Source organism: Neodiprion fabricii, chromosome 4 (genome assembly GCF_021155785.1).
Source record: "Neodiprion fabricii isolate iyNeoFabr1 chromosome 4, iyNeoFabr1.1, whole genome shotgun sequence".
In the NCBI taxonomy this organism is placed as follows: domain Eukaryota; kingdom Metazoa; phylum Arthropoda; class Insecta; order Hymenoptera; family Diprionidae; genus Neodiprion; species Neodiprion fabricii.
The window spans coordinates 15,898,948-15,925,452 of NC_060242.1; the positions used below are offsets into that span (position 1 = coordinate 15,898,948).

Here is a 26,505-nt window from a genome sequence, read left to right on the forward strand (position 1 = left end):
ACTTCGCCTCTGTGTCTCAGCGTCCTACGGCAAATGAGGAAGTAGCTAGCTTCTTCGCCAGTTTTCCCCCGCCAGTGTACGATGACTCACTTTTCTACTTTGGTGACATCCCTCCCGTTGCTCTTCGCGATGCGATTTCTCATTTCTCGTCACAGTCGCGGGGTGTTGATGACATCTCTTTGCGTAACATCAGAGATGCGCTGCTGGTAATCTTCCCTTACTTGCTGGCTTTGTTTAATCGGTCCATTAATACCGCTATCTTCCCAGCTGAGTGGAAACGAGCTCGTATTCATCCGCTAGCCAAAATAAAATCACGATCTTCGCTCCAGCAAGTTTGGCCCATCGCTAACTTGTGCCTCACTTCTAAGTTGCTTGAGCGTATTGTTTTGGTGGAGTTCAAAACATTTTTTGACGACCACATGTTGTTGAACCCACGTCAGTCCGGCTTCCGACCCGACTACAGTACGCAAACCGCACTGCTGAAGCTCACAGAAGATGTCCGTTGCGTTTTGACTGTCGTAAGGTCACTATATTAGTGCTCTTCGATTTTAGTAAAGCGTTCGATACCATCGCACATGCAACCCTTCTGTTCAAGATCCTATCTCTTGGTCTCTCTCAGCACGTGCTAACTTGGGTTTCAAGTTACCTCCAGGGTCGCACCCAAGCCGTTGTAGGTCAATCTAGTACGATGTCTGCCTGGGCACCCTTGGACTAGTGTGTGCCTCAGGGCTTTGTCTTGGGATCTCTTCTCTTTTTAATGAAACGAATCGGAAGTTGAACCGTACGCTCAACTCTTGCGTACGATTTATTTTTGATGTGCGAAAGGCTGAGCACATATCCCCTTTCTATCACGTGCTGGGATGGCTATCAGTTGAGATTAGGCGGAAATACTTTCTTGGCCTTTTTATTTTTAAACTCCTAGTCACACAGGAACCCCAATATCTCGCCTTGCGTGTATTGCGGAAACAAACTGTACAGCAGAGGGACGTAAGATCGAAATCTAATGACCTTTATCTTTCGTATGCCAGAACGGCAGCCTTCCAAAAATCTGTCTATCTTGCTTCAAACTTGTTCCCTGTGGAACTCACTTCCCTTGGCTGTACATGAAGCAAGGTCGCTTTCGACTTTCAGGACTAGACTCGTAGAAGCTCTTACCGTCAGGTAAAATTCGAAATTCAAATCTTAAGCCCTATATGTGAACTAGCTGTAGTTATAACTGGCTGTTTGAATTTTTGGGGTAGCATCATTTTTGTACTTTGTATTTTCGTGCTTTTTAGTTACTTATTTTTTGTTTTCTTATTTTAATTTTTTCAATCTTTATTTTCTTAACTACTGTTTATTTTTACTTTTTAATTTTCTTATTTTACTCCTCATTTTATTTATTTTTATTGATGTATCGTAATTTTTGTTTCCTTTTTTTTATTGGTTTTGTTTATCTTCTTTGTGTGTACTTGGTGCAAAGTCTTTCGGGGATCGTAGTGTCCCAGGACTTATAATAATCCCGTTTCTCTCTGTCTCTCTCACAAGGAAAACTTATTGCAGACAAGTTAATTCTAATTTTCATGATCATGAGTAAGATATAGATGGATTCAAAGAATCTGTTGGATATTCTTAAACTCACCTTATTTCAAAAGGTGAGTGTTGTATTTTAACTGTCAGCGCTTCGGACATAAAGCCAACTGCAACCACCCCATGAGATGCAACAGATGTGGAGCAGGACATAGGAGAAGGGCTGCGATAATCATGTCAAATGTGCCAATTGCTCGGAAACACACTGCGCTTCGGACCATAACTGTATTATATTTAATTATAACGAAGAGGGGATAAAACTTAGAAATTCCTTGGGCACCGACTACAAGGAGACGGAGGCGTGGACCCTGCAGTTTTTCGGCGCAAATCATGGAGTAACGATCACGGAAGCAGGAACAGCTAAGTTTTTAACCCAGTGATGACCTTCCGCCAAGTGCTGGAGCAGTCAGTATTAATAATCTCCAAGACAAAGGAAGCAGGCCAGGAGAATTTCGTAAGTAGGAGATTGCGACAAGTCATTCTACCTCAGAACTAAATTCTAAAATCGATAAAGTTAATATCAATCAGGAGGTAGTCGAGGATATTGGAAGAAAATTGGTAAGTCAGCATAGAAAGGATTCGGAATTACTAAGAATATTGAGCCAAACAGAGGCACTGGCCATTAATGAAGTAATGGAAAAAACAGGACGTAAGTTCATCTCTTCCCCCATTTCTAAGAAATAACCAATCTGGCGATCCCAGGCTATAATGGCCAGGCCAGATGGCTAGGCCATCTTGTATTCACAAGATTGCCTGAGTTGGAACTACGTAGGACAGGTCCTCGACCCCCTCTGGGAAAAGAGAGGGGTAACTGAGGAATCCATCCGAATCAAGATCTCTCAGCTCCAGAGGATAGAAGCCCCGGGCTCAATTTGTATGGCACATAACTTCTGGAAACTTAATTAAAATTCAACTGAGAATAAATAGACTAAAGGATAATGGAGATTATAGGGTGGAACCTAAATGGAATATGTTCCAAATATCACGACGTGATAAATCAGCTTAACAATGTGATATACTATGCTTACCAGAGACCAGACTATCGTTAACTTCCAGGTTCAACCCAGCAGTTAAAAACTTAAACATTATTAGGAAAGATGAAGCAGCAGTAAATGCGGGGGTCTGATAACTTAGATAAACAAAAATCTACTACATAAGAACATAAATGTTCAGAATGCCACAAGGAGCAGAGGTCATAGGAGCAGAAATAATCTGGGAAAGCAGAAAATGTTGAAAAGGTAAACTCATGATTTAAAACCCCTCGCGCTTTTTCGACAGTCGAGGCCAGCACTGGCCGTCTTGTTTTGTATCCAATATATCTTTTATTCTATTATCATTTTTCAATCTATTATTATTTTTTTGTCAATTATATTATTTTTGTATCAGTACGTACGGAGCAAAAAAAAATAAATAAAAAATACGAGGCGTGGGTAACCTAACCTCAAAAGAAAAACTTTTCTTGCCGCTCAACGTGAGAGATACATGTGAAAGCCTTCTGTTATTTCTCAGCAATAATTGGCGATTCGCTGCTAACAAATTTCATTCCCGTAAAGAATGTCGAGCTTAAACCAAACACTACTCGTCGAGAAGTTGTATAGAAGAGAAAATTTCCCAACATGGAAATTAGCGATGCAAGCATTACCGGAACACGATGACCTGTGGGCGTACGTAATCGATACAGAAGAGTACGTAGCTGACGAGAAAAAAGCTACAAAGGCTAAGTCGAAACTTATCTTATCAGTAGACCCCATAAATTATGTGCATATTCAGGAGTGCGCCACTGCGAAAGAGGTATGGGAAAAATTTCAAACTATTTTCAAAGACTTGGGATTGATGCACAAGGTCAGCCTCTTAAGGTTCTTAGTAACTCCTCAATTACAAAAATGTAAAGACGTTGAAGACTATGTAAACATTATAATTACAACAGCCCACAAACTCAACGGCGTAGGATTTAAGGTACTGGACGAGTGGGTAGGAACGCTACTTCTGACAGGACTACCAGACGAATATCACCCCATGATTATGGGTCTGGAAAACTCTGGAACAGCGATAACGGCAGATTCGATAAAGAGAAAACTGCTGCAAGACATCAAGAGTACGAAGATGGCTAAGGGTGCGAACAGTAATACGGCATTCTACACAAACGGAACAAAACCAAACTCGAAAAGTGTACGGTGTTTTCGGTTTAAGCGCATAGGACACTTTGCTGGCGAATGCAAAGCGAAGCTAATCGAAAAACCGAGTACACACGAATAAAGCGAAAGGATGAAAGCGCCAACACAAGGTGAAGCGTATTGGAATTTTCTACCATCGACGAGAATGAATGGTAGAAACTAGTTCGTCGACTCGTGTGCATCGAACCATATTTCGGCAAAGGATGAGGGATAGAAAAACCAGAGGATATGCTCAGTAAAGAAAGTGACTATGGCGAAAAAACCAAGGTATGACAGCAAGGTCAATCGGAGATATGAACCTAGAGATTCCCACAAGTACAAGTGTAGAGATACAACTTGCTCTACATGCCGGAAAGCACAATCAACCTGCTCTCAGTAAATCAAATTGTTAAAGAGGTTTTATCTGTAGATTTTTCTTTAAAGATCAGCGAGTTCTGCGATGATGAGGGGAATAACCTAGGCACAATGTCGTTAGAAGGAGGTGTATACAAACTCAAGATTGCAAAGGAGAAGGCTTTATACGCAATAGAGCGACCAACAGTGGAACTTTGGCATAGGAGACTAGGTCATCTTCATTACCGAGGTATATCACAACTCGGTAACGACTCAGCAACAGGAATAAAGCTGAGTAACATTGAAGAATAACCTTGTATTCCATGAGTCAAGGGTAAGGTTGCAAAAAAAAACCGTTACCAAAGGAAGGGAAACATTAACGAAATACTCGAAGTCATACATACAGATTTATGTGGACCGATGGAGAGTGCATTTATTGGAGAATCGAGATATTTCATAATCTTAATCAATGATTTCAGTCGTAAAGTGTTTATCTATTTCTTGAAAAAAAAGGACCAAGAGAAAGATAGCACCACGGAGATGAAAACGTTTGTGGAAAAACAGACCGGAAGAGAAATACAATACATCCGACCCGACAACGAAGGTGAGTTCGTGATTCGAGATTGAACAGCACTATCGTTGAGAGAGGGAGAAACGGTAGCTACGGCTGTTTACCTGAATAACAGATCTCCAATCAGAGAAATCACTGGGAAGACTCCAGAAGAAATGTGGACTGGTCTAAAACCGGATTTAAGAAATTTCAAAGTATTTGAGTGCAAGGCGATGGCACAGATCCTAAAGAGACGACGCAAAAAATGGGATTCCAAGGTAGAAGAACTAATGATGAATAGTTTCTTGGAAGTTCTAATAATCAAGGAAAATCATCTCATCAAAACTGATTGGTTCCACAAAGTCACCTGGTCACCAAGGTACCTGAATTTTCACTCTCACCATCCCAGATCATACAAGATCGGAACGATCAATTGTTTGGTTGACAGAGCGATCAGATTATCCAGTAGCGAATTTCATAATAAGAATTTGTCCTTGATAGACGATGTATTACGTAAGAACGCTTATGCTCCTGTCCTTCTTAAGAAACATATACAAGCGAAATATAAGTCAATTGTGGAGGTTATTGATTCTGACAACATCAACACAACCGTCGCACCTATCATTCAAAAAAACTTTGTTTGCCTCCCATATGTGACTGGTCTATTTGAAACACTTAACAGAATATTTTCTAAATTCAACCTTCAATTTGTCGGAAAAAACACTCACGACTTATCTTCCTTATTCAACTCAGGTGAAGATTTGTTACCTTTGGATAAACGTTCTTGCGTCGTGTATAAAATTCCGTGTAAATAATGCAACAGTCTATACATAGATCAACCTAGCAGACAGTTGCGTACCAGAATAAAGGAAAACAAACGCAATATTTTAGAACATGAGGACAATCACACAGCTCTCACGAGACATTCTATCGAATTTGATCATGCTCTTAATTATGATCAAGCCAGCACCTTAGAAGTTGAGCCGCATTATTATAAACGTCTACTGTTAGAAATGTGTAATATTGTTGCACATTCTAATGCTGTTAACTTAAGACAGGACATCGAACATCTTAGCATAATTTAGACTCCACTGATACATAGAGCCTAACCAACACCGACTGAGTTTACCTTTAACCATGCTATAATCTTATCTATTTAACTCTTTGAGTTTGAGCTGCCGCGCTGTCTATTACCTTAATTTTACCTTACCATTAACTCTTTTCCCGCTCACACGTCGGAAGATCCACACGTGCTTTTTCAAATTATTTTTCGTCCTTTCGGTCACAATAATTTTTAAAAAGTTTTAAAATTTGTAACATTGTTACGTGCCAGCCGGTATCCACGGCGGCACCGTCTCTGCGCCCTACCTTAGCAGCGTGCAGTTACCATAAGAGAGCAGTACATGCTCTTACCAATAGTCGTAGATTGATACCAACACACATAGTTACCATCGTAACGTCCAAATTCTTATATTCATAGTTCTTATACGCTAGATTAACCGTTATTTCATCAGTCAAATTCATAACATATATGGTATATATATTTTTTCCCATTTAACCGTTATACCTTTCAACATTAACTCTCACATAAAACCTTTGATTTACGATCTCAACCGCAATAACCCAAAATCATAAACACCTGCAATAGTTAAGATAATCGAGTAGACTAAACACCGGAAACGTGGGAAGAGAAATCATGGATAGCTCACAGAGAAAGAAACCCTTATTCTCAGAATTCAGGATAGCGCCTTCATTTTAATGACGATAAGACCAATTAGCGCTTCGCCGCTTGCTTCCGTAAACCAACCACCTCGCGCTAATCCACCACCGAGATCTCATGCACTAACCAGAAACCTTACCCGCAATTATTTCATCATCCTTAACCAATCATCCGAGACCCGCGAGAAACCGCGACTCCTTTTGAACTCCTCCTACTTTCCCTCCAATTCAACCCTTCCAGAGAATAGAATAGAAGAGAAGAACTTCAGACATCATAGAGAACACAAGAGAAGATTCAGACATCATAGAGAGCAGATCAGAACTTCACTGAAATCCTAGAATTAAATCACATTATAATTAATTCAGAACCTCCGAGACTTATTAACAGTTTGTGACTGCGATAGTGATTAACATCAGTTTGTACCACAATTGTAAGCCTACCATTGAGAACTAGAAGGAGATTGTTAATAAATGTGTAGTTAACCCAAGTGTTGTTATAAATAATTATTTCAATCACGCGTAGTGATGGTTGGCACAAGCCTTACCTAACAAACTCTTAGAATTGTAGGCGAGTTGAACGAGAAGATCTGAGGAGCTGATCAGCGGATTTCCGAGATTTACATATACCAAATACGAAAGTCAGGAGAATAATTTAAATCACGCAGTGAATCAGAATCGACTCGAAACGTTCCTCTCGGAACGTAATAACATTATCAATTTTTAACATTATTAACTTCAATTTTAATAATTAATTGATTAAGATGTACGTTTGGAAAAAACGCGTCGCTCTGTTTTTACACTATACCGTTGGGCTTGTCACCCCTTTGTGTTTTATCCTGTGATGTCCGTCGTGTTTTTGTTCATCATTTATGCAATTGACATCGTTACGATCAGGCATTTACCGCTCGTTTTTCTGGTTTTTTCGTTTGGCACAGATTGCCTCGATACTGATATGTCTTCTTATAATATAATTTTAAATCTAAGTTTTACTTTCTTAATGCTACCTTCTGTATTTATCTTTTTTATCTTATTTCCTTCTGTTACCTGTTGTTCTCACTTGTCATAGATGTGGTCAATAAATAAATATTCGTTTTGAGGAAGGCCCCCACTCGAGCCGAAACGTCAACAAATTTTCGGTTGTTCTGTTTAATGACCTCGATAACCAAGATTACCATTTCGATTCAGAACACCCCTGTGTCTCAAAGATTCCTATATTTGAAAATCACTAATACATTACTATACAAATTTAAAATCTAACCTCGATATTTCTAGCTCCAACATTAGAAACAAAGCGCTATTCCTCCCTACAACAAAAGGGAAGTCTATTATAGAAGCAGTCTCATTACTGCTACGATATACTTCAATAAATTGGATAATAATCTTAAATCCTTGAACCACAAAAAAAAAATACTATAAAAAGGGAGTTGAGAAACTGGCTAGTCGGACTGAAGTAATTATTTTACCACCTAAATCTATTAAACCTTTTATTTCTTCTTTTGTCTTTATTTTCTCTTTTGATTTCATCTATTATATAGTAACCTAATTTTGTTAAAATCTCTTTCCCACGCTGATCCTATGTACAGATGTTTTAGACCTCCGTAGGGTATAAATACTGAATATCATATTATGTTCAATTTTGTACTGCCTGGCAAATAAATAAGTAAATAAATAAAATAAATAAATGTAATAAGCAATGTTAATCTGGCGAGATATCTCGGAGTAACATGGAATGTGGAAATCAGCTGGACACCATGTGGGTCATTTCGCCAATGATTGGCCAAAGTTGTACCGAGTGGTCAAAATTTCAAAAAACTAAATTCGCCTTTCGAAAGATAGTACTCAAAAAGATAGCCATGATTTTTTGAAAATTTTTTTGGCCAGTGATTTTTGAGCAATGGCGGCGGCAAATCTTCGAGTTTTCGAAATTACAAAATTTTCAACTCGATATATCTTTTTTCCCTGAATAGATGGAAAAAAACTTCACAGACATTTTTTTTTCGTAAAACTCTGAAATTTTAAACAAAAAATGTATCAATATCCAATGCTATGTTTATAAGACTCTAGACGCCGGGATCGATTCCTGGCTCCGTCGTTAATTTTTCGAAATCACCAATTTTTCGAATTTACATTCTTTCAGCTACGTTTATGACCTTGATAATCAATGTTTAAATCTAAAAAACAATTTTTCAGCCATTGCGCAGATCAGTTTTGCTCTTGTTATCTGTAATGCAAACGAAACAAATTGCTTTTTACTGTAGAAGAAAAACATATTCAAATTACTTATACGAGAAGATTGGTTTCTCAAATGGATTGAAACATGTTTTATTTTTCCGCTTTCTTGGTGTTTTGGGCATAGTGAAAAACTGACATTATAATGTCCAACGTTTAACACAAACGAAAAAAATACGTCAACACTGCAACACTAATGTTAGTATAGTTATTTGAATAATTATCAAACTGCTTGAGGAGATGCTGACTTAAGCGCCTCTAGTGGTCGCGCTTGAATTCATTTGCCACACTACCCGGAGGCCCGGGAAGGAAACTGCTTTACCGGCAGAAGGTATTGTAGCATTTTCAAAAGCATTACAAATGGGCACAAAAAATTAAATGTCAACATCTTTTGCGTTGTACTAAGTGAGCTGATGAATATTTTGATCAAATGAACTTTGCTATGGTATCTAACGATGCGTAAAAATCGAGTGAAGGAGTATCTGAAAGAAAGATATCCAAAAGTAAAACCCTTGAAAGGAACAGAATCAATTTTGCAAATGGTTTTTGTAAATGTTGGTAAATAAGTTTTTAACTTATTTACGTAACAAATAACCGATAAAAAGGAAAAGTAAACAAAATATGGTAAATTTTGCTGTCATTATTTTTAATTTTAATTCTTGTCCTACGTACTTATGGAGATCCTAAGTTCCTTTGAGTCATTTTCGATGTAAAAAACTCTGAATGTTCCGAAAAAAATATTTTCAACGATCTAAAATTGGGGGCAAGGGCTGAAAAATTGTTTTTTAGATTTCAACTTTGATTTTCGACGTTATAAACATAGCATTGGATATTGATATATTTTTTGTTTAAAATTTCAGAGTTTCACGAAAAAAAAACGTCTGTGAAGTTTTTTTCTATCTATTCAGGGAAAAAAGATATATCGAGATGAAAATTTTTTTTTAGTCTCACCTGTTCGTTGACCTATCACATAAACAAGGTGTAATTTATTATCCTTCCCTTTTTGTAGAAGCATTGCTCCTAAGCCCTTGGAACTAGCTTCGGTGGGTAGTTCCATGAAATTTTTGGTGTTAAATGGCTGAACGCTCAGCTTGTTTATTACCGCGCTTTTTAACTTATGAAATGCTTCGTTTTCTTGCTATCTCTACGTATAGGGTTGATCTTTTCTCAGAAGGGCATGCAAAAGCTCCGCAATTTGAGCAAATTTTGGTACGTAACGTTGGAAGAAACGCGTTAAACGAAAAAAAGCGTCGTACTTCATGTAGGTTTGTCAAAGTAAGAATATTCGTTATCGCTCGAACTTTAAAACTACCTGGCTCTATCCCGTTTTTAGAAACTTCAAAACCTAAGTAGTTTACTTTCTCTTGCGAAATTGACATTTTAATCGTTAAACCTATACCTCTCATAGCGCTTCGAGAACGACAGTCAGACGATATTTCAAATTGCTCCAGTCCTTAACAAATATGAAAATGTCGTCCGGGTCAAACAGAGCAGCTTGATCGCATAAGGGTCTTAGTGCAGCCTTGTACATGGCCTTCGAAAAATAGAAAGGACTATTCATAAAACCGAACGTCATACTATACGTAATTCTCCCCTGTCGTCGGGTGTGATAAATGTTTTTGATCGAGCTTCGTTTGACAGGGGTACTTATAAGTAGCCGTAAGCTAAATCTAATGTAATAACCAACTGCCTATCTCTTATTTGGACCAAATTCTCGTCTAAGTCGGGTAGTGGAACATGAAACCGTTTCGTCTGCTTATTCAAATCACGGTAATTTATAACGATACGCTGGGCTCGCATAACTCGGTATCAGTTACAATTCCGGCCTTCTTCCATTATTCCATAATTTTTTTCATAGCTTCGCGATCGTTATTACTCTGCCGATAGGGTTTATTACTTACAGGTGTAGATCCAAGAATCTCTTGTACATCCATGACTACATCTCGGGCGCACCCTAGCTCATTGAAATTCATGGCTACGCAACACGGAACTTATGTAATACGTTTGGCAAGTCCTCTATTACATCTTCGATTGTTCCGGTCCCACGTTGATTCCACCCGGTCGATGCTCTCGTAGGATACCGGCGGTTCTGTCGACGAAATTTTCGCTAATTCATCCGGTAAGCAGACTTTCTTTCCCAGGAATCGTTGCGTGGAGAAATTCAAATTAAGCAGAGGTAAAGCATGCAAGTGTTCGTTAGTGGCCATTTCGATAAAGTTTACGGACAGTGGGGGTAGCTCACTCTGGTCCGTTGTTGCTCGAACAATTTCACTGTTTATTCCCACGGTCATCTCATGGGTCCGAGTGTCTTCACTTAACTTGAAGATTAAATCATTGCCCACTTTATGGAATTCTGGGACGGGTGCTTCCGTAAAAGTTCGACAGACTATCACATCGACTGCTTGCGTGTCGTCTGATACGATCTGCAAAACTACGTTCACACTGTCATCTCGTCTACGGTCACGTTTGCGTGCAATATTCCGGAAAATTTTACTTTAAAATAATCTCGTGCGAGGTTATTTAATTGTGAAATTACACAAATCACTTCGAATTGTTCGAGTAAAGCTACCGAAGCTTTCACAGTACACTTGGAACTTCCGGGATCGATTCAACCTTTTAATTCACTATTTTTTACTTTAATTTATTTGAATATTTACTGATCGCCTGTCGGTTGTTACTAACTATCACGTTAACCGTTCTTTCCGCCGTACTCGTTTGCACGGTAGTTACCTCTGCGTATGGCCTTCACCCTTGCATTTCAAACACAACAAATCTCTGCGCGGTTGAGTACAATATTTGGAAATGTTTACGCGCGGCTTCGAGCACGAAGTTGTTGAGCCAATTATAGAATCGTCTCATACTCTCGATTGTTTCCATCCAATTGCGCATGTGTAAACTGTCGGCATCAGCATTGAAATCACCAATATTGACGCTAAGGTCGATCATTATGTGGTAGTTTGGTACCGGGAAGGTTAGTCTACTACGGGAGAAGGAGGTTCTTCATTGTTGATATTCAGTCGTTCAAAGATTTGATTTAGCCTCACGACTCACCGTCTTTCTTCTTCTACCACCGCCCAGACCGCTCCTTACAAACGGCTCGCGTGGTCACGTGGTCAATTGGTCGATTGTTTGCAAGAGCTGACCGAATCATTTAGCTCCATCTCACTCACTCCGCGCTCGTTCGCCACTCAACCGGTCGTTGTTGTTTGGGTTCCCGGTGGGCACAGGAGTTGCGCACCCGGTACTTCGCTCATCGAAAAAACTCTTCTGGTTCCTCTGCTTGGACCTGAAGAGAAGTTAAGAGAAAATATTTTTTTGATCATGAATTTATTAGGCTGAAAATTGGTCCATTGTGTCTATGAAAGCTCTCAATCGCCTTCATAACATATTAAATTTTCAAACAAATCAGTCCACTTAAGCCTAAAATATATATTATTTTCCGTATTTTACTTATTTTGATTTTTCTCAAAAACTGATTTAGATTAAAGACTGAAATTTTCAGGTCCTAATATTTTGATACTACCTACGTATCCATTGAATATCATTAACATATTCACAAAAGGCACTTTTACCGTGCTTATCTCCCTATGGCCTTTCAAAGGTTTTCTAGTTCAACCATTCGCAGAGATCCGAGGGCTTCTCCATATTGTTCGAATTGCCCTTCCGGTACAGTCGGCACGTGATCATTCCTCTCAATATCAATTCGAATTTTCTCGCACGTGCTTACAATTTTGTCTCTTCACTCGGCGTCCACTGGCCATGCACTGATTTCGTTATACCACGTTTTCCTGATTACTCGCGCTTTTCCTTGATTTTGATATGCTTAACCCACTTCTGGTTGTTGAAAACGAAAGAAGTTTATTTAGCAAAACAAAAAGAAAGAAATTATGATAACAATAAACTCAGAAACAATATTAATATTTCAACTATGAAGGAATATTATCGCCCGACTTTATTCGGTTGATACGTACGAAAGAATTCTAACTAAGCAAATAAATTATCATACAAAATCGACAGAAATACAATATGCTCAACATCGATATTATTATGGTAATTATCGGTCGACTTGATCGTTAGACGTTCACGCTCGTACTGCTTGCTACTCCTTCGTTCGGTCTCTCAGGTCATCCAAATCATACACATAAGGTGACACGCTCATTGTACACAAGAGCAAACATACAAACATACACACTCGACTTCACAATTTCTAAAGTGCCCTTCAACAATTACATGAGAACAGTTTCACAATGGCTCATTTTAATCCTCATTCTTTTCGAAATTGTGTAAAAAATCTCAATTATGCACTTTTTGGCCTCTGAAATGCAGGATATATGGAAATAGTAATACGTGTCAAAAAACCCCATATTTTTTTGACGATTTTGCGGATATGAGTATCTTTTCTAAATTCTGCTACGGAAGAGCGATGCACCGTTCAAATTTGAACCATTTCCGTTCATTTGTTCATTTAATATAGGAAAAAAACGGATGAGTTAGCTCGGTCAGTAAGGGTAGAGGTTAAAGAAACGAAGATAGCAAAACAGAAAAATTAATTAACAGAGTGTATTTGGGACATGGTCGATGAACTGTATCTGATAGTTTAAAGAAAGTCGTATGAAAAAACTAATATTTGTTATTTGAGTGAACTAGGAGTTCTATGATATTTTACGTCAAATTATATCCATTGCAGCATTTGATGTAAGAAAAACTACTGCGCAAATACAACCCACTCTAGACATATCTATTAAAAACGACGAAAAAGTACAATATCGCGGTGCTAATGCCGAAAGAGCGTATAATTTTCATCTTCATTGCTAATAATTCCGCAGGCTTATTTTCAAGCTGAATATTCAGAAAAAAAATTTAAAGCCAAAAGAACGTATATCTAAATGTCAAGTCAAAAGGGCGTCATATATATTTTTTTTCAATATTTAGCAACTACGAAAGTGTCCAACTTTTTCTAATTAATCGTAAAATCGAATTCGTAGTTATGCGTAAAAATTATTTCCATCGAAGGGGGATTCCCCGCCGCTCGTGGAGGCAGCGATTCGTTGTTATACCAAATAATGAAGGCCACGATTATATAGTGATCACATCAATCAAGAAAATTGTCGAATTTGATATTGTGTAGATTACTTGATACCTCCATTCAAACAGAAATTCGAAAAATCGCTAGCACAAAAATCGCGTGCCGGGCTGCGTACGGCGAGATGGTGCGTGAGATTTGTCGCTGGAGAGGAGCAAACGTATTTAAATTTCTTGCAACATCAAAAGTCTACATGCTATAAGAGCTGCGCGGACAAGCTTAAGCTGGAATTATTGGTCATTTAGAAAATCGGAGGATATAAAGATGCTCGACGTTGACTGTATATTTTTCAGTCAACAGTACCTTAAAGTTATAGCGCTGTTAAAGCAACGCGTACGCGCCAAAACTAGAACTGGCGCTGAGTTCTCTGTCCAGGTTTTCGGAACTAATTTCGGATGCCGGGAGCATATCGGTAACACGGATTTATGTGGTCGGTAACAGATTCACAAGCATCGTGTCGTGCATCAGTGATATTATCTACTGTCAGTACGTAGAGTGTAACACGGATTTACGTGGTCGGTAACAGATTCGCAAGCATCGTGTCGTGCATCAGTGATATTATCTACTGTCAGTAAGTAGAGTAAATATAGATTGCTTTTCGACACACATTCACCCGACATGCATCGCAAAACTAAACCTATTTTGTGTTAGAGAGTGCTACTTACCGTTAGTCAGGGGCACGATAAACGTGAGCTTGTGCGATCTCAGACTCATCTCAAGCAATGTTACCGGTAACGTATCTTTTTTCAAGCATAAAGTAGTCATGAAGAATAGAGAAAATGATGCAAAATGGCGGTCACCTATTTCTCGTATAATTATTTCATGACTTGTTTGTGCCTAAGCTAACACGAAGTAGTATGGACTTATAGCACGGTATACTTATAGAGATAGACTGCGCGGCTGTGCACCGAGCTGAATCCGTAATTAGAAAGAGAGAGCAACAGCTGGAGCCGGACCTCTCACTCTAATCGGTGACTTCGTGGGGGAAACACGCTTGCTTTATTGCTTTCCCAGCCTGGCGACCGCTCGCCAACTCCTTCGATGGAACAACAGAGAAGTCCAGTCCAGCTGTTGCTTTCTCTATTCAATTACGGCTTCAGTTTGGTGCACAGAACGCGCAGTGTATCTCTATAAGTCTATGCTTAGTAGTCGCAAAAAAAAACATGGCGACATGGGGGAGTGAGAAATTTAACTCGAATACAATTGTCGAGAAGAACGACGGAAATTTTGACAATATATTAGTGACACATGACCTGCAAGATTGTTTGGACGACAGTTTGGATCTGTCAAGTTTTGGCAAAGTGTACGATCAATCACCAGTTTTGAACTATGGAAAATTATCGGACGAAAGCTCGTCCTACATGGAAAAGCTGCGGGATGATAATACTGGGTAAGAATAAGAATCGCTAACATATTTTCCATTTCCTTTTCACATCTAACTCATCAATTTCGTCGATGACTCGTTGCAAATAATTGCCCAAACAATGCAAAAACCCGCTTACAGCTTTTGCGTTACTTGAATTCTCCCGTATTTTTTTTACCACATTACCATATAAGGGCATTACCATTTTTTCAACGAAAAATCAGGTCAGTTTTCAGTACTGTACAAACAAACTCGACCTAAAATTCTCAACTTTATTATTACCCTAAAGTCAAGGCACTGACCTCGCATCAAACCGCTGAACACATATTATATTTAATATTAGACAAAGATTACATGGTATTGTTATTTATCTAGCCTATTCAGAGATCGGTTTACCTAATTTGCAACAGAGTACCTAATCGACCGTTGATTCGAACCCAAAACTATCAGTCAGCTTTGCGCATAGTTTTTGTATAAAAATCCAAATTTTCACACCAATCCCCTGTGGGTAATGATTAGTTTTTGGGATTTGTAAATTACTTCCCCTGCTCCAAACTGCTGTTTTTTCACAGTAACGTTTATTTGATTCAACCATCAGTGCTGTAAAGTAGAGCAGTCTCGTTAAAACGATTGTAATGTAAACATCCTAATGTATATTCAAGCTGACTTAAATATCGACATCATAATTATTCTGTAAACAAATCACTGTTTTAACAACACATGGATTCATTTCATAGCTTAGACATATTTCCACCTTGCATCATCCACCGCCAGCTGGTAGTAACGATTGTCTGTGGTAATAATGGTTAAAATAAGAAAATTGAAAGTCACAAAAAACTTGCCTTTCTTTTACATATTTGTTTTTAAATTGCCATACTATTAGCAGTAACTCCAAATTGCATATTCATGGTCAGGATCGCGGTGAAAAATTCATGGCCAATTGGATACATTTCCATTGCTGTGTAATGATTTTTGCGAAACACAGGTGTTTTATTGAAGTCCTATAAATACAGTCGCTTAGTGTCCTCAAATAATAATATACGTATGAGTCGAAAGCATTACTCATACAGTATTACCTATCTTTAAGAATATATTTTTAGTTATTAGATAGCATTACCCGTGTGGCTTGCCATCAGATTATATCTAACCATGCCAGTTGCCCAAACCTTGCGCAGGGATCAAGTGGCGGAAACGGCATAACTTTTCAATAATAATTCACTCTACCACCTGCCGATGTTTCGCTTGCTGTCCAACAACAACGTTTCATTATTATTATGATTATTTTACTTTTTCTTTATCTCAGGTACATCTACCACACGATCAGGCCCGATGAAATCTACATGCGAATTCATCCTGGGCAAAATAACTCCATGCCCGACGATCCATCGCATGCAACTATCACGATCGAAAGCACAGATCCTGACACTAACCAAAAACACATCAGCCGTTACACGTGCGAATACGAAGGCTGTACGAGAACCTACAGCACGGTTGGCAATCTTCGCACGCATATGAAGACTCACAAGGGTATGTTAGCTCTGAAAAGAAGACACAGAGAAAATAATAACTATAATATTGGCGCCATAAATTTGGAATTGTTCAAGTTACGGAGAGCTTCATTTATATGTTTGCTAATACGTTTGGGCTAATTGGCTGTGAAAAAATACCTGTTCGCATGCTGCTGCAGCATATCGTTACCATGATTTCATAAGCCGCTTTGAAATAAAATAAAAGCTTTCTAAAAAGCCCCCCCCCCCCCCAAACCTTATTTATAGAATATCATTTTTGTAACTCTGATCGAGAGCAACACTCGGTTCTGTTATTAGAATTCATTCAGAGACTTGGTACTTTGCCCATTAGAACTACCTCAAAGCATTTTTTTTACATGCCTCAAGTAATAAATTCAAATACTGGAAGGTTAACGTTGGTATATTTTTTTTTTTTTGCTTGTGTGTGCACGTGTGTGTACTTATTCAAAAATAAATGGCTTTGACCCTGATTTGTCAATTTCGTGTAAACTTTTCGCTGTGCTATTTCAATGTAAAATAAACTTTCTGCTTTCTATCATTTCATGTAGAAATTGAGTTACCGATCATTGTTTTGCTTTTCAGTGGCGCAATTTTGCAAACTATGGTATTTCTTGCGGGTGCATCCAAGTGCTGTTTTTTAACATTAAAAATGTATCGTGCATTATTCACTAATCCAGAAAATTTGAATAATTACGCTTTCCAAGGATCTTCATTCTCGGTAAGTTTGCACGTCTATAAAATATCCTAACTGCATCTTGTATCAATATGAAGACAAGCTTTTTAATAAAGAATACAATACCACCAGAAGTATGCAGTTTCTAAATTGAATCCATCATTGATTGGGATTGTAAATCTTTCTAGGCGAGTATCAATTCAAATGCACAGATCCAGATTGTGGCAAGGCATTCTTGACTTCGTACAGCCTGAAGATTCACATAAGAGTTCATACGAAGATAAAACCATTCGAGTGCAATCATGACGGCTGCGAAAAAGCTTTCAACACATTATATAGACTAAGAGCTCACCAAAGACTTCATAGCGGGAATACATTTAATTGCGAAGAGACCGGATGTGTTAAATTCTTTACAACATTGAGCGATCTCAAGAAACATATACGAACTCACACTCAAGAAAGGCCCTACAAGTACGTTTCTTTTTCCTCACGTTTTATAACACTATACTTGGGGAATATATTTATTCGCTCTTCACGCTTATACTCGTCCGTTAATGTTTTGTTTTTATTCAATTACAATCGAGTATTCAGATGCCAACGCTATTGTTCCAGGTGTCGAGAGAGTGGGTGCGGCAAGGCCTTCACTGCTTCGCATCACCTCAAAACTCACAAGAGAACACACACTGGTGAACGGCCTTACACGTGTTCTTACATTTACTGTAAGAGATCTTTCACAACACCACACAGTCTGAAGAGTCACATTAAAACGCACAAGAGAATCGTAAAAAGTCAATCAGCGGTGGGTGCATGCAATCGAAGAAATAATTGGTTTTCACATTTAGCGAGCATCAATTGATTCTATCGAATTAAAAATGGTATCGTTAATTGCAGAAGCTGAAGGAAGACTCGCAGACTAGTACAAAAGAAGACAACGGTGGTCTGGAAAATCAACCTAAAGCCAAAATCGAGATCAAGGAAGTCGGTGAAAGCAACAATGTACCTTTTTACACGATCATACCTTTGAATCCAGAAAACAGTCGAGATACCGAAAACGTAGTTTACGTTTCGACGCAGAATTCTGGTAATATCGATCAATTGGCAGGAAATTCTTTGAGTCATGTTCTAAACAATAATGAGAAAAACCATTTCGATGGCGAGGTTGAATATGGCACGTCGAATCACAGTGAGGAACGAGTTGAAATATCCGCGGGATCACCGCTGAAGATCGAATCCAGTGAAACTAATAATAATGAGCTACCGACGCCGAGAAACATCACGATAGATGTTTTGACTCAGAGCACTATCGACACGTTGAACAATGGAGAATACGATAAACTGAAAATCTTCAATCACATATCTACCTCAATCGGCCAAAATGACTCAACACCGAATGCTGTGAGTGATCAGAACGACATTTTACTTTCGATTCCTATCGACGACGAGCGTAACGGAGTAATCCAGAAACAGGAGCACATGGATGCGATAAATTTGCAACAAGAAATTATGCAAAATGGCTTGCAAAACACGATCGCGCAAATATCCGAACCTAAAAACTTTTCAAACAATCCAAAACGCTACAAAAGCGACAGCCACATCATCGTTCAAAATGAATTTTCAAATCAAGGGAACAACAGCTTGTCTATCAATTGCAAAAACACAACATTTTACAGCGGTAATTCTATTGCTGACAGTGCCTTGAACATAATTGATACCCAGGATGAACACAAATTATTTGCCGGTGACACACCGACTTCTTACTGTGATAACGTAAGTGTGAATAATATTGCCACCAACGACTCTCAAGCATTTGTAAAAGATGTGGTTGTTCCGTATACCGAAAATTGCAGCCCTGCTCTGTCTAGTTACAAAAGCGTCGATCCTAATTCCATCGTGAGCATTAAAAATTGCTTGGATTCCGGTGACGCATACTCGAGTACACAGATCGATAAAAAAATTGTACCGGAAGTTGAAGACATTATGGCGAATGGGTTCATAAATCATTCACTTGCAAAAATATGTTCAGATGCAATATTCCAGTCAGTTGATTGTATTGGTATAGAGAATAACGATTCTCAAAATGTGTTATCTAGTGACAACAACATTGTCGGAGAATCAAGGATTCAAAGCAATTCCGAGAGTTTGGAACTTTATTCGAACGCTATGTTCAAGAATGGCAAATCTGGAAATCATGTGGTGGATCGAACGAAGAACAACTGGCATTCGGAAGCTGTCGAACTGGCAATGGCCTCAGAAGAAGAAATGCCGTCGCCTTGGATCGATGTCATGGCTCTAGCATCAGCGCCTTCTTTGAGAGCCGAATCATGGTCTGAGTTCAACGCCTTCCCCATTGCCGTTCATTCGTTAGTGGATCTGGTCGGTCCTGAACCTTATCCTTTAGAGCTAGGCTCCGAACTTCAGCACAATGTTAACCTGGCAGCTGCCGTAAATGCCTCAGGAAATATTGCGGTGGTCGGTGGTGGCGCGCATAATGAAAAGAATTCATCCAAAACGACTAGTCGGAGGAATACAATCAACAGGAATATTCTCCAGGAAATTACGGCCGATGCGGATATTTGTAAATGCATCGATTGCAAGTGCGACTATTTGAAAAATTGCCAAAATTGCTTCCCTGCAGCGCCGCGCAACGTGGAACAGAATACGAAGACAAATAACGGCGCAGTCAGGGAAACGGTGCATTTATCGAGCGTAGAATCTCAGTTGGAGACTGAAAGTCTGAACATTTTGTCAAACTTCGAATCTGGGCAGAGTATCGGTTATACCAAAGAGTTTGCTCACTCGAGCGACGCGGTGAGCCAAGAGGCTCAAATTCTGACTGATTTTAATAGATACAATAGTACGTTTAGAACAAAAGTTGAGAGTGAGGAAGGTCAAGACTGTACGTGCGGGTGTATTCAACAGAGTATGGAATCTGAATTCATGGACATCACGGGAATGGAGAATTTCATAGACAAGAAATCGTGCGAATGTTTGGTGCTTGAGAACGGGAAAAAATTCTGCGAGGCCATAATTGAAATCGAAAATATAATAACAAACAAAAGTTTCCCCCAAGGCTCTGATAGCATTATACCAAATATAATTAGTAAGAAAAGCGACAATGACAAAGAAGATAATAGTTTGTCAGATTCTGGCGCCAAAGAGAGTAACGAGAAGGCACCTTCTGGCAGCAAATGTCACATCGAATCACGAAAAAATACCAAAGAAAATCCATGCTGCAGATCTAACGACGATTACAATAATCGCCAATCAATATCCACTGCACTGATAAATGACATGCAAAAGAACATTGGTGATTCAGCTAAGAAATGTGGTTGCAGATGTAACAATAAGAACAAGAACAATGGGTGCTGCGTAAAGAATAGTAATGAGAATGATAAAAATGAGCTGAAAACTAGCTGCTGTTGTAAGGAGGATAGCAGTAATACGAATAGCATCGTAAATTCAGAATTAAATTCTTCTCCAGCTACCAAAGTAATTCAACACATTTCAGACAACAGGGAATTGAGTTCTACGATTCCTAATGGTGGCAAAATCGATGTGTTCTTCAATGTAGAGAGTATAAAGAGCAGCAGTTCTTCTATTGAAGAGTATGAAAAGCAAACGCAATGCCACGATCATTATAAAAGTGGTAAAGACACCGACGATAGTAGTAACATCACAGATAAATTTGAAAATGACGCCAATGATTCTGGTAAAGAAAATCTGAATCGCTGTCATGGAATATCAAAGCCTTATGATAATAGCGAAACGATATTCCCCATATCTATGGAACATCGAAACGAATCTTTAGATAAAACGATGGTCGATGATTTTGGAACTTGTTTAGAAAGCGATTGCTCATGCGACAGCAGAATAGGGGGATGCAGATCTTGCTGTGTCATTGTATGCCTTAAAACGCTACAGCAGTTGCAAAGAGTGTTTACTCAAAATTGTTGCAAGGATAAAATGACGTCTGGCGAACAAGGCATAACACTGCCTGTCTCCATAATTAAAAAATTAACAGGAAATGAGTGACCTGTTAATTACACAACTCTGGGCATGTGCTATTCGTGTTTTTTAAACATGCGTATATGTTGCTTTTTTTTTTCCTATAAGTAAATGACTTCATCTGCCATATCAACAAATAGTCAATTCAATTCAGATCCTGAATTCTATGGACAACAATATATGAATTTAAAAGAGAAAAAATCAGTATGTCATATGTATAGTGTATACGTAGTACATGTACAATACATATGTATATGTACATAATTTTACAACGTGTAGAATATCAGTATTTATTTTCATGCACAGAATAATTATTTGTCTCGTAACGAACCTATTATGAAAACAAGATTTTCATCATCTAGCCTGAAATCCATAAATATGTAACCTGGAGATCAGAATTTGTTTTTTACACAGCGCAAGCTAAAGACAATTGATAAAGTGTTTTAGTTTCTTAGTTCGTATTAACAGTAATAGCAATACCAGTTTCTTGGCAGCGTCAGGGATTCATGCAAAGCAGAATTATTCGCACAATTTTATGTTCTTCAACCCATAAATATCCGATTTCAGTTGGCGTTATTAAAAATTTCGCAACAAAATGAGAGTTTCGTTCCGTTGATTTTCATTTTCACAAGGCTTACTATTCATTTCATTGTACTTCTATTCTCATATCAATGGTCACAGGATAGTACGCTGTAAGATTAATGGAAGCAACTGAACATCGACAGTTATGTACATGATGTAAAAAACTAAACTTATTCAAATTCTTTAACTTTGTTTAATTTGAATTTTACGAATAACGTAACATGTATTAAATCATAGATTTATCCTTCTCATGACACCTTGCCTTCAAAGTATTTATATCGTCATTAAACAATTATTACGTCAGTAGAAATGGCAATCATCAATTTTCTTAATTATTTATTTACGATGCTAATCAGTTTGACTAAATATCGTTATTACTTCTTCTTTCAGAGAGTGGTGAACAATTTTAGCATCCTTAATATAACTTTTTAACACAAAAAATGATTATATTTTGCAAAAGAAAAACATGAAGAAAAAAAAACTTCAACACATTATCTGCCTGTCGCCAGTATCAAACCATTTATTCATTGCACAAAAAATGGTTACCATAAATCTATTCTTTTACCAGACGCATGCAAATATGTGGAAAGGCGTTGAGGATTTATTGACGAGAAGAATGAATATACCTTTGAATTATTTGATAAATGTCAGTGTGGTAACGATAGGCTTTATTTTAAAACTGTGTATGACTTAGCTGTGCAATGTTTGACGACTGTTTCAAGTACTTTTAAAGTCTGCTTTGTTACAAATTTACTCGACTTTGTGTACCTATTTTAGCGCATAGATTGAATTATTATGTTTTGAAAGTATATATATAATTTGACTAAAACGTAATAAACGGATTTATTTCGAATAATCTTTAATTTTATTTCAATTTTGCATCTCATCTTGTTCTCTAAACGACATTGTCGACTATATTATTATCAACAAATCTACGAAAACAACGTCAGTGATATTTACTCAACATCGTTACATACCAAAATTGTATGTAAATTTAATAAGTTAAAACACCTACTATAACAAATAAGTTATTAACCAGAAATTAAATACCTAGTCATCTCTCAACACCATCGGAAAACAACAGCTGAGTAAGTTTTTTCACGTCGAATGGCTTTTAACGTATTTACATTTACATGCTTTTCTTGTTTCGTCGAGCTGCTAATCACGATTGTAAACTCTAAAAGTAAAAGAGAGGGTCTTGCTTTGTACCGTACGTACAAGGACGCGTTTAAAATTAATCACTATATTCGACAGTTGAGTTTTGCTGCATGTAAAAACTAGTATCTAATTTCCCACTATTATCTTTGCTTTTCCCATTGTTCCCAATAATCCCTGGTTTGCATCTCCGAAAGTCGTGATATGGTTCTATCAAAAGCAAACAATTCTTCCTCCCCGGTAAATATGCTCGATTTGTGATCCTCCTGTAAAAAAAAAAATGTTTACATCGTATTATACGTGATAATAAACATGTTATTCGCATTGTCAGCACCATGAGAAATATGGTATAAAAAAGAAGTGAACTCTACTATTATTTTTTCAAATAACATACCGAGCCTACACTTATTTTTAGATCATCCATCAGCATTCGCTTTTCATCAGTGTACTCGCTCTCTCCTTCAGGAGTAAATAATTGCATGTGCGGAAGATCAGCAGATATAACTACTCTAATCTGCGAATGATGCCAAAAAGACAGATGATATCATTCCAGTTGTATATATGTGTGTGTATATAAGGTGTAGGTGAAAATAATATTGAAATTAGCAACCAAGGTTCGTGATTCTCACCTTGTTATCGTAGAGTGTATCAATCAGCGTGATAAATCGTCTAGACTGAGATTTGAGCTTGAAATTCAGTGGTGGTACATCTCGAATAATCACAGTATGAAAGAACTGGCATAATTGGAGATAATCGCTGGCTCCGAGAGGCTTTGTGAAAAAAAAAAATGTTACCTTCCAATCTGAATACAGTTATCAGTGAGTTTTGAATGTTACAAGGAAAAGAAAATCATATTCTAATTTAAAACTATTCAAGTTATTACCCGATCACATATCTCGTCAAACGTAGAGTCAAGAACCTGCCCGCATGTTTTAGAAAACGTAACATTACGACCCTTGATGCTGATGGTTCTAGACCTAACGATGTCATTTTCCATGGAGCACAAATATTTAAACAGCTTGTCAACACCGTCGTCCACGTCTTTCCCCTTGCTGGAAATAAAAAGGAAAAAGAATGAAGTTAATACAGAGAATAAGGTGAAGGTTTCATACTAGACTTACATAAAATAGTTCTTGTCTTTGCCAGGGCCAATTTTTTGCCTGTAATCAATGCCTGAATCGAGTGTTTCGATTATACAGTGATCTTTTAGGATTTGGATGAATGGGAAGAAGTTTGCCCTCTGCAAACCGTTTTTATACAAATTATCCGGTGCCCTATTACTCGTGGCAATAACTATCACTCCGTTGTCAAAGAGTTCGGTGAACAATCGTTTCAGGATCATAGCATCGGCGATATCTGTAACCTGAAAGCAAGATTAAAATTAAATTCATTTATTTATTTCTCAAGATTGGAAGCTATTTCAGAGAAATTCTGATTACCTGAAACTCATCGAAGCACAACAACCAAGTCTTATCGCTAATCGCCTCGGCAACTGGTGGAATCGGGTCGAAAGGCTGAAGCTTGGTGCTACTGTGATCTCTAACGACATTTTTCTTAACATCATGAATCTTGCTATGCACGTCAAGCATGAACGAGTGGAAGTGAACCCGTTTTTTCTTTTCAACCTGTAAGCAAACAATGCATGATGTGTGAATGCACAAATGATATTGTGATTTGTGAACTCTTGAGACAAGTGAGTTTTCTTATTTTAAATGAAAGACCAAATTGTATACATTTGGTGCGTGTGGACTACAAAATTTATGAAATATCGGAGTCATGTATGATTTTGAATAGTTCTTGACAGCAGCTACATTTCATTAAATACATGAATTCAGTCATTTTCATGTTCCTTCCACTAAATTCTACTGCTGTGTCATTTGGCTAATATTGTTCTTATGTAAAACGAGCCGGTGGGTAATTTAAACGTCACATTTCATTGGATTACAGAGCTTCCTTCTGTAATTAGAAAAATACAGTTTAAAAAGTTGTACAGAATCCTGAGAACGTGGTAAACTCTTGATTCTATTTCGACATTCCGAAGAAGGAAGCAAGACAGGACAGTCAAGGAAGTGTGAAACTAAAAGTGAGTGTTTACCTGAATTCTATTATATTCTATTCTCATTGAACAATTGCGCATTATCCAAAGTAAAAATAGAGACAGAATTGGTATAATTTTAATTTTGCAGAAAGTAGAACGAAAAAATTTTAAAAACCTGATTGAACAGCCTGACAATGAAAATGTGGTAAAAAACGTGTGATACCAAACATGAAAAGAATGTATACTATATTTCTGGCTCTTCGCATGTAATCTACTTAAGATGTGAGCAGATACCTGACAGCAGTTATAGAATAGGTCCATCAACATTGTTTTACCTCCACCCACAGCTCCATAGAGGTACAATCCTTTTGGCGTTTTATCATCTTTCTTCCCCCTTGCTTTTCCCCTAACTCTCCCGATCAATCTGTTCCAAAAATTGGGCTTCGGCGGCGGGGTGTAATTTCTCAATTTTTGGTAAACCCTTTCTAGGCTTTCCGCTATTCTTAATTGGTGATCGTCGCGGATTAAATCACCCCGCGCTATCTTATCGGATAAGAGCTTAACTGGTCCATCAGTGACAGGCATTGTCGAGCTTTCAGAATAATTGCAACATTTCAAGCTAAGCAGCAAGGGGTGAGAATTTTTTGACAGTAAATGGTAGAAGTGTTTCAAATTTGACGGTCTTATCATCGTGATACATGCCATGGCTAAGTTGTTATCTGAAAATAGCAGAGAATCATTATATCTAAACATTTATAAGTCAATCAATCGTTTCAGTGGTTTTTAATCATCAATCATTCATCATCTAGAACGTTTTCAAGGGTGGCTATTTCGACTCACATATTTAAACTTTATAGACAATAGATCGAAGAAACAGTCTGGAGAGCTTTAATTACGTAAAGTTATCATTGAAGATTTGTCACGAGTGTGTATATAAATAGATACACGCCCTGCGAAAAATTTTCCCGCAGTGTTATACCTACTTGTGTGCATATGTATTACCGCATGTTCTACCGTGTGCTGAAGTATATAACATACATACTTACGATATCGAGGGAGGGCGCGCGTCAAAAGGGAAATATTTCAAACTTTTATGTAATCAATGAAGTCGCTGTAGGAGCGGAATTATCGCCGATCGTTACCGAATCATGATACGCGTGACTTTGCACTGGAAACTTGGTGGGACCTATTCTGCGAATTCGCGGTCGTTAGCACAACATTTAAACGTTCATCCCAAGACCGCGCTGCGACTTGTCTCGCTACTGATTTGACACTGAAGTTCCGTGACGAAATCTAGCCACACGCACGCACACACGCGGAACACTCATATCGCCTTTATCACATGTCACCTTCTACAAATTTCCACACACACACACACGTTACATGCGGTCGTGCGGTGTAATGAAATGGATAAAAAAAAAACGAACTGAGAGGAATGTCGAGCGTTGTCGAGTATCGATTCGTAATGACCAACGATTTTCGAACGCTTCTTTCGTACCACTA

At 38.1% G+C, this 26,505-nt stretch overlaps 2 protein-coding genes across 8 annotated transcripts; one reads left to right on the forward strand and one right to left on the reverse strand.

Moving 5' to 3' along the window:
- Nucleotides 1-14,627: 14,627 nt before the first annotated feature.
- Nucleotides 14,628-22,235, forward strand: LOC124181246. The gene is made up of 5 exons (XM_046567609.1): nt 14,628-15,047; nt 16,324-16,547; nt 17,411-17,693; nt 17,835-18,021; nt 18,114-22,235. The coding sequence occupies exons 1-5, from the start codon at nt 14,821-14,823 to the stop codon at nt 21,252-21,254; spliced, it is 4,062 nt and encodes a 1,353-aa protein (XP_046423565.1). The 5' UTR covers nt 14,628-14,820; the 3' UTR covers nt 21,255-22,235.
- Nucleotides 21,989-26,457, reverse strand: LOC124181247 (putative ATPase N2B). 7 transcript variants are annotated; one of them, XM_046567615.1, is made up of 8 exons: nt 26,430-26,457; nt 25,297-25,721; nt 24,404-24,589; nt 24,086-24,327; nt 23,848-24,016; nt 23,594-23,734; nt 23,359-23,478; nt 21,989-23,230 (listed from the first exon to the last, which is right to left on the reverse strand). In XM_046567615.1, the coding sequence occupies exons 2-8, from the start codon at nt 25,705-25,707 to the stop codon at nt 23,108-23,110; spliced, it is 1,392 nt and encodes a 463-aa protein (XP_046423571.1). In that variant the 5' UTR covers nt 25,708-25,721; nt 26,430-26,457; the 3' UTR covers nt 21,989-23,107. The 7 variants fall into 7 exon arrangements, with proteins under 7 accessions (XP_046423571.1, XP_046423570.1, XP_046423566.1 ...); XM_046567614.1 differs by lacking the exon at nt 26,430-26,457 and adding an exon at nt 26,352-26,368; XM_046567610.1 differs by lacking the exon at nt 26,430-26,457 and adding an exon at nt 25,986-26,321.
- Between the last annotated feature and the right edge of the window lie 48 nt (nt 26,458-26,505).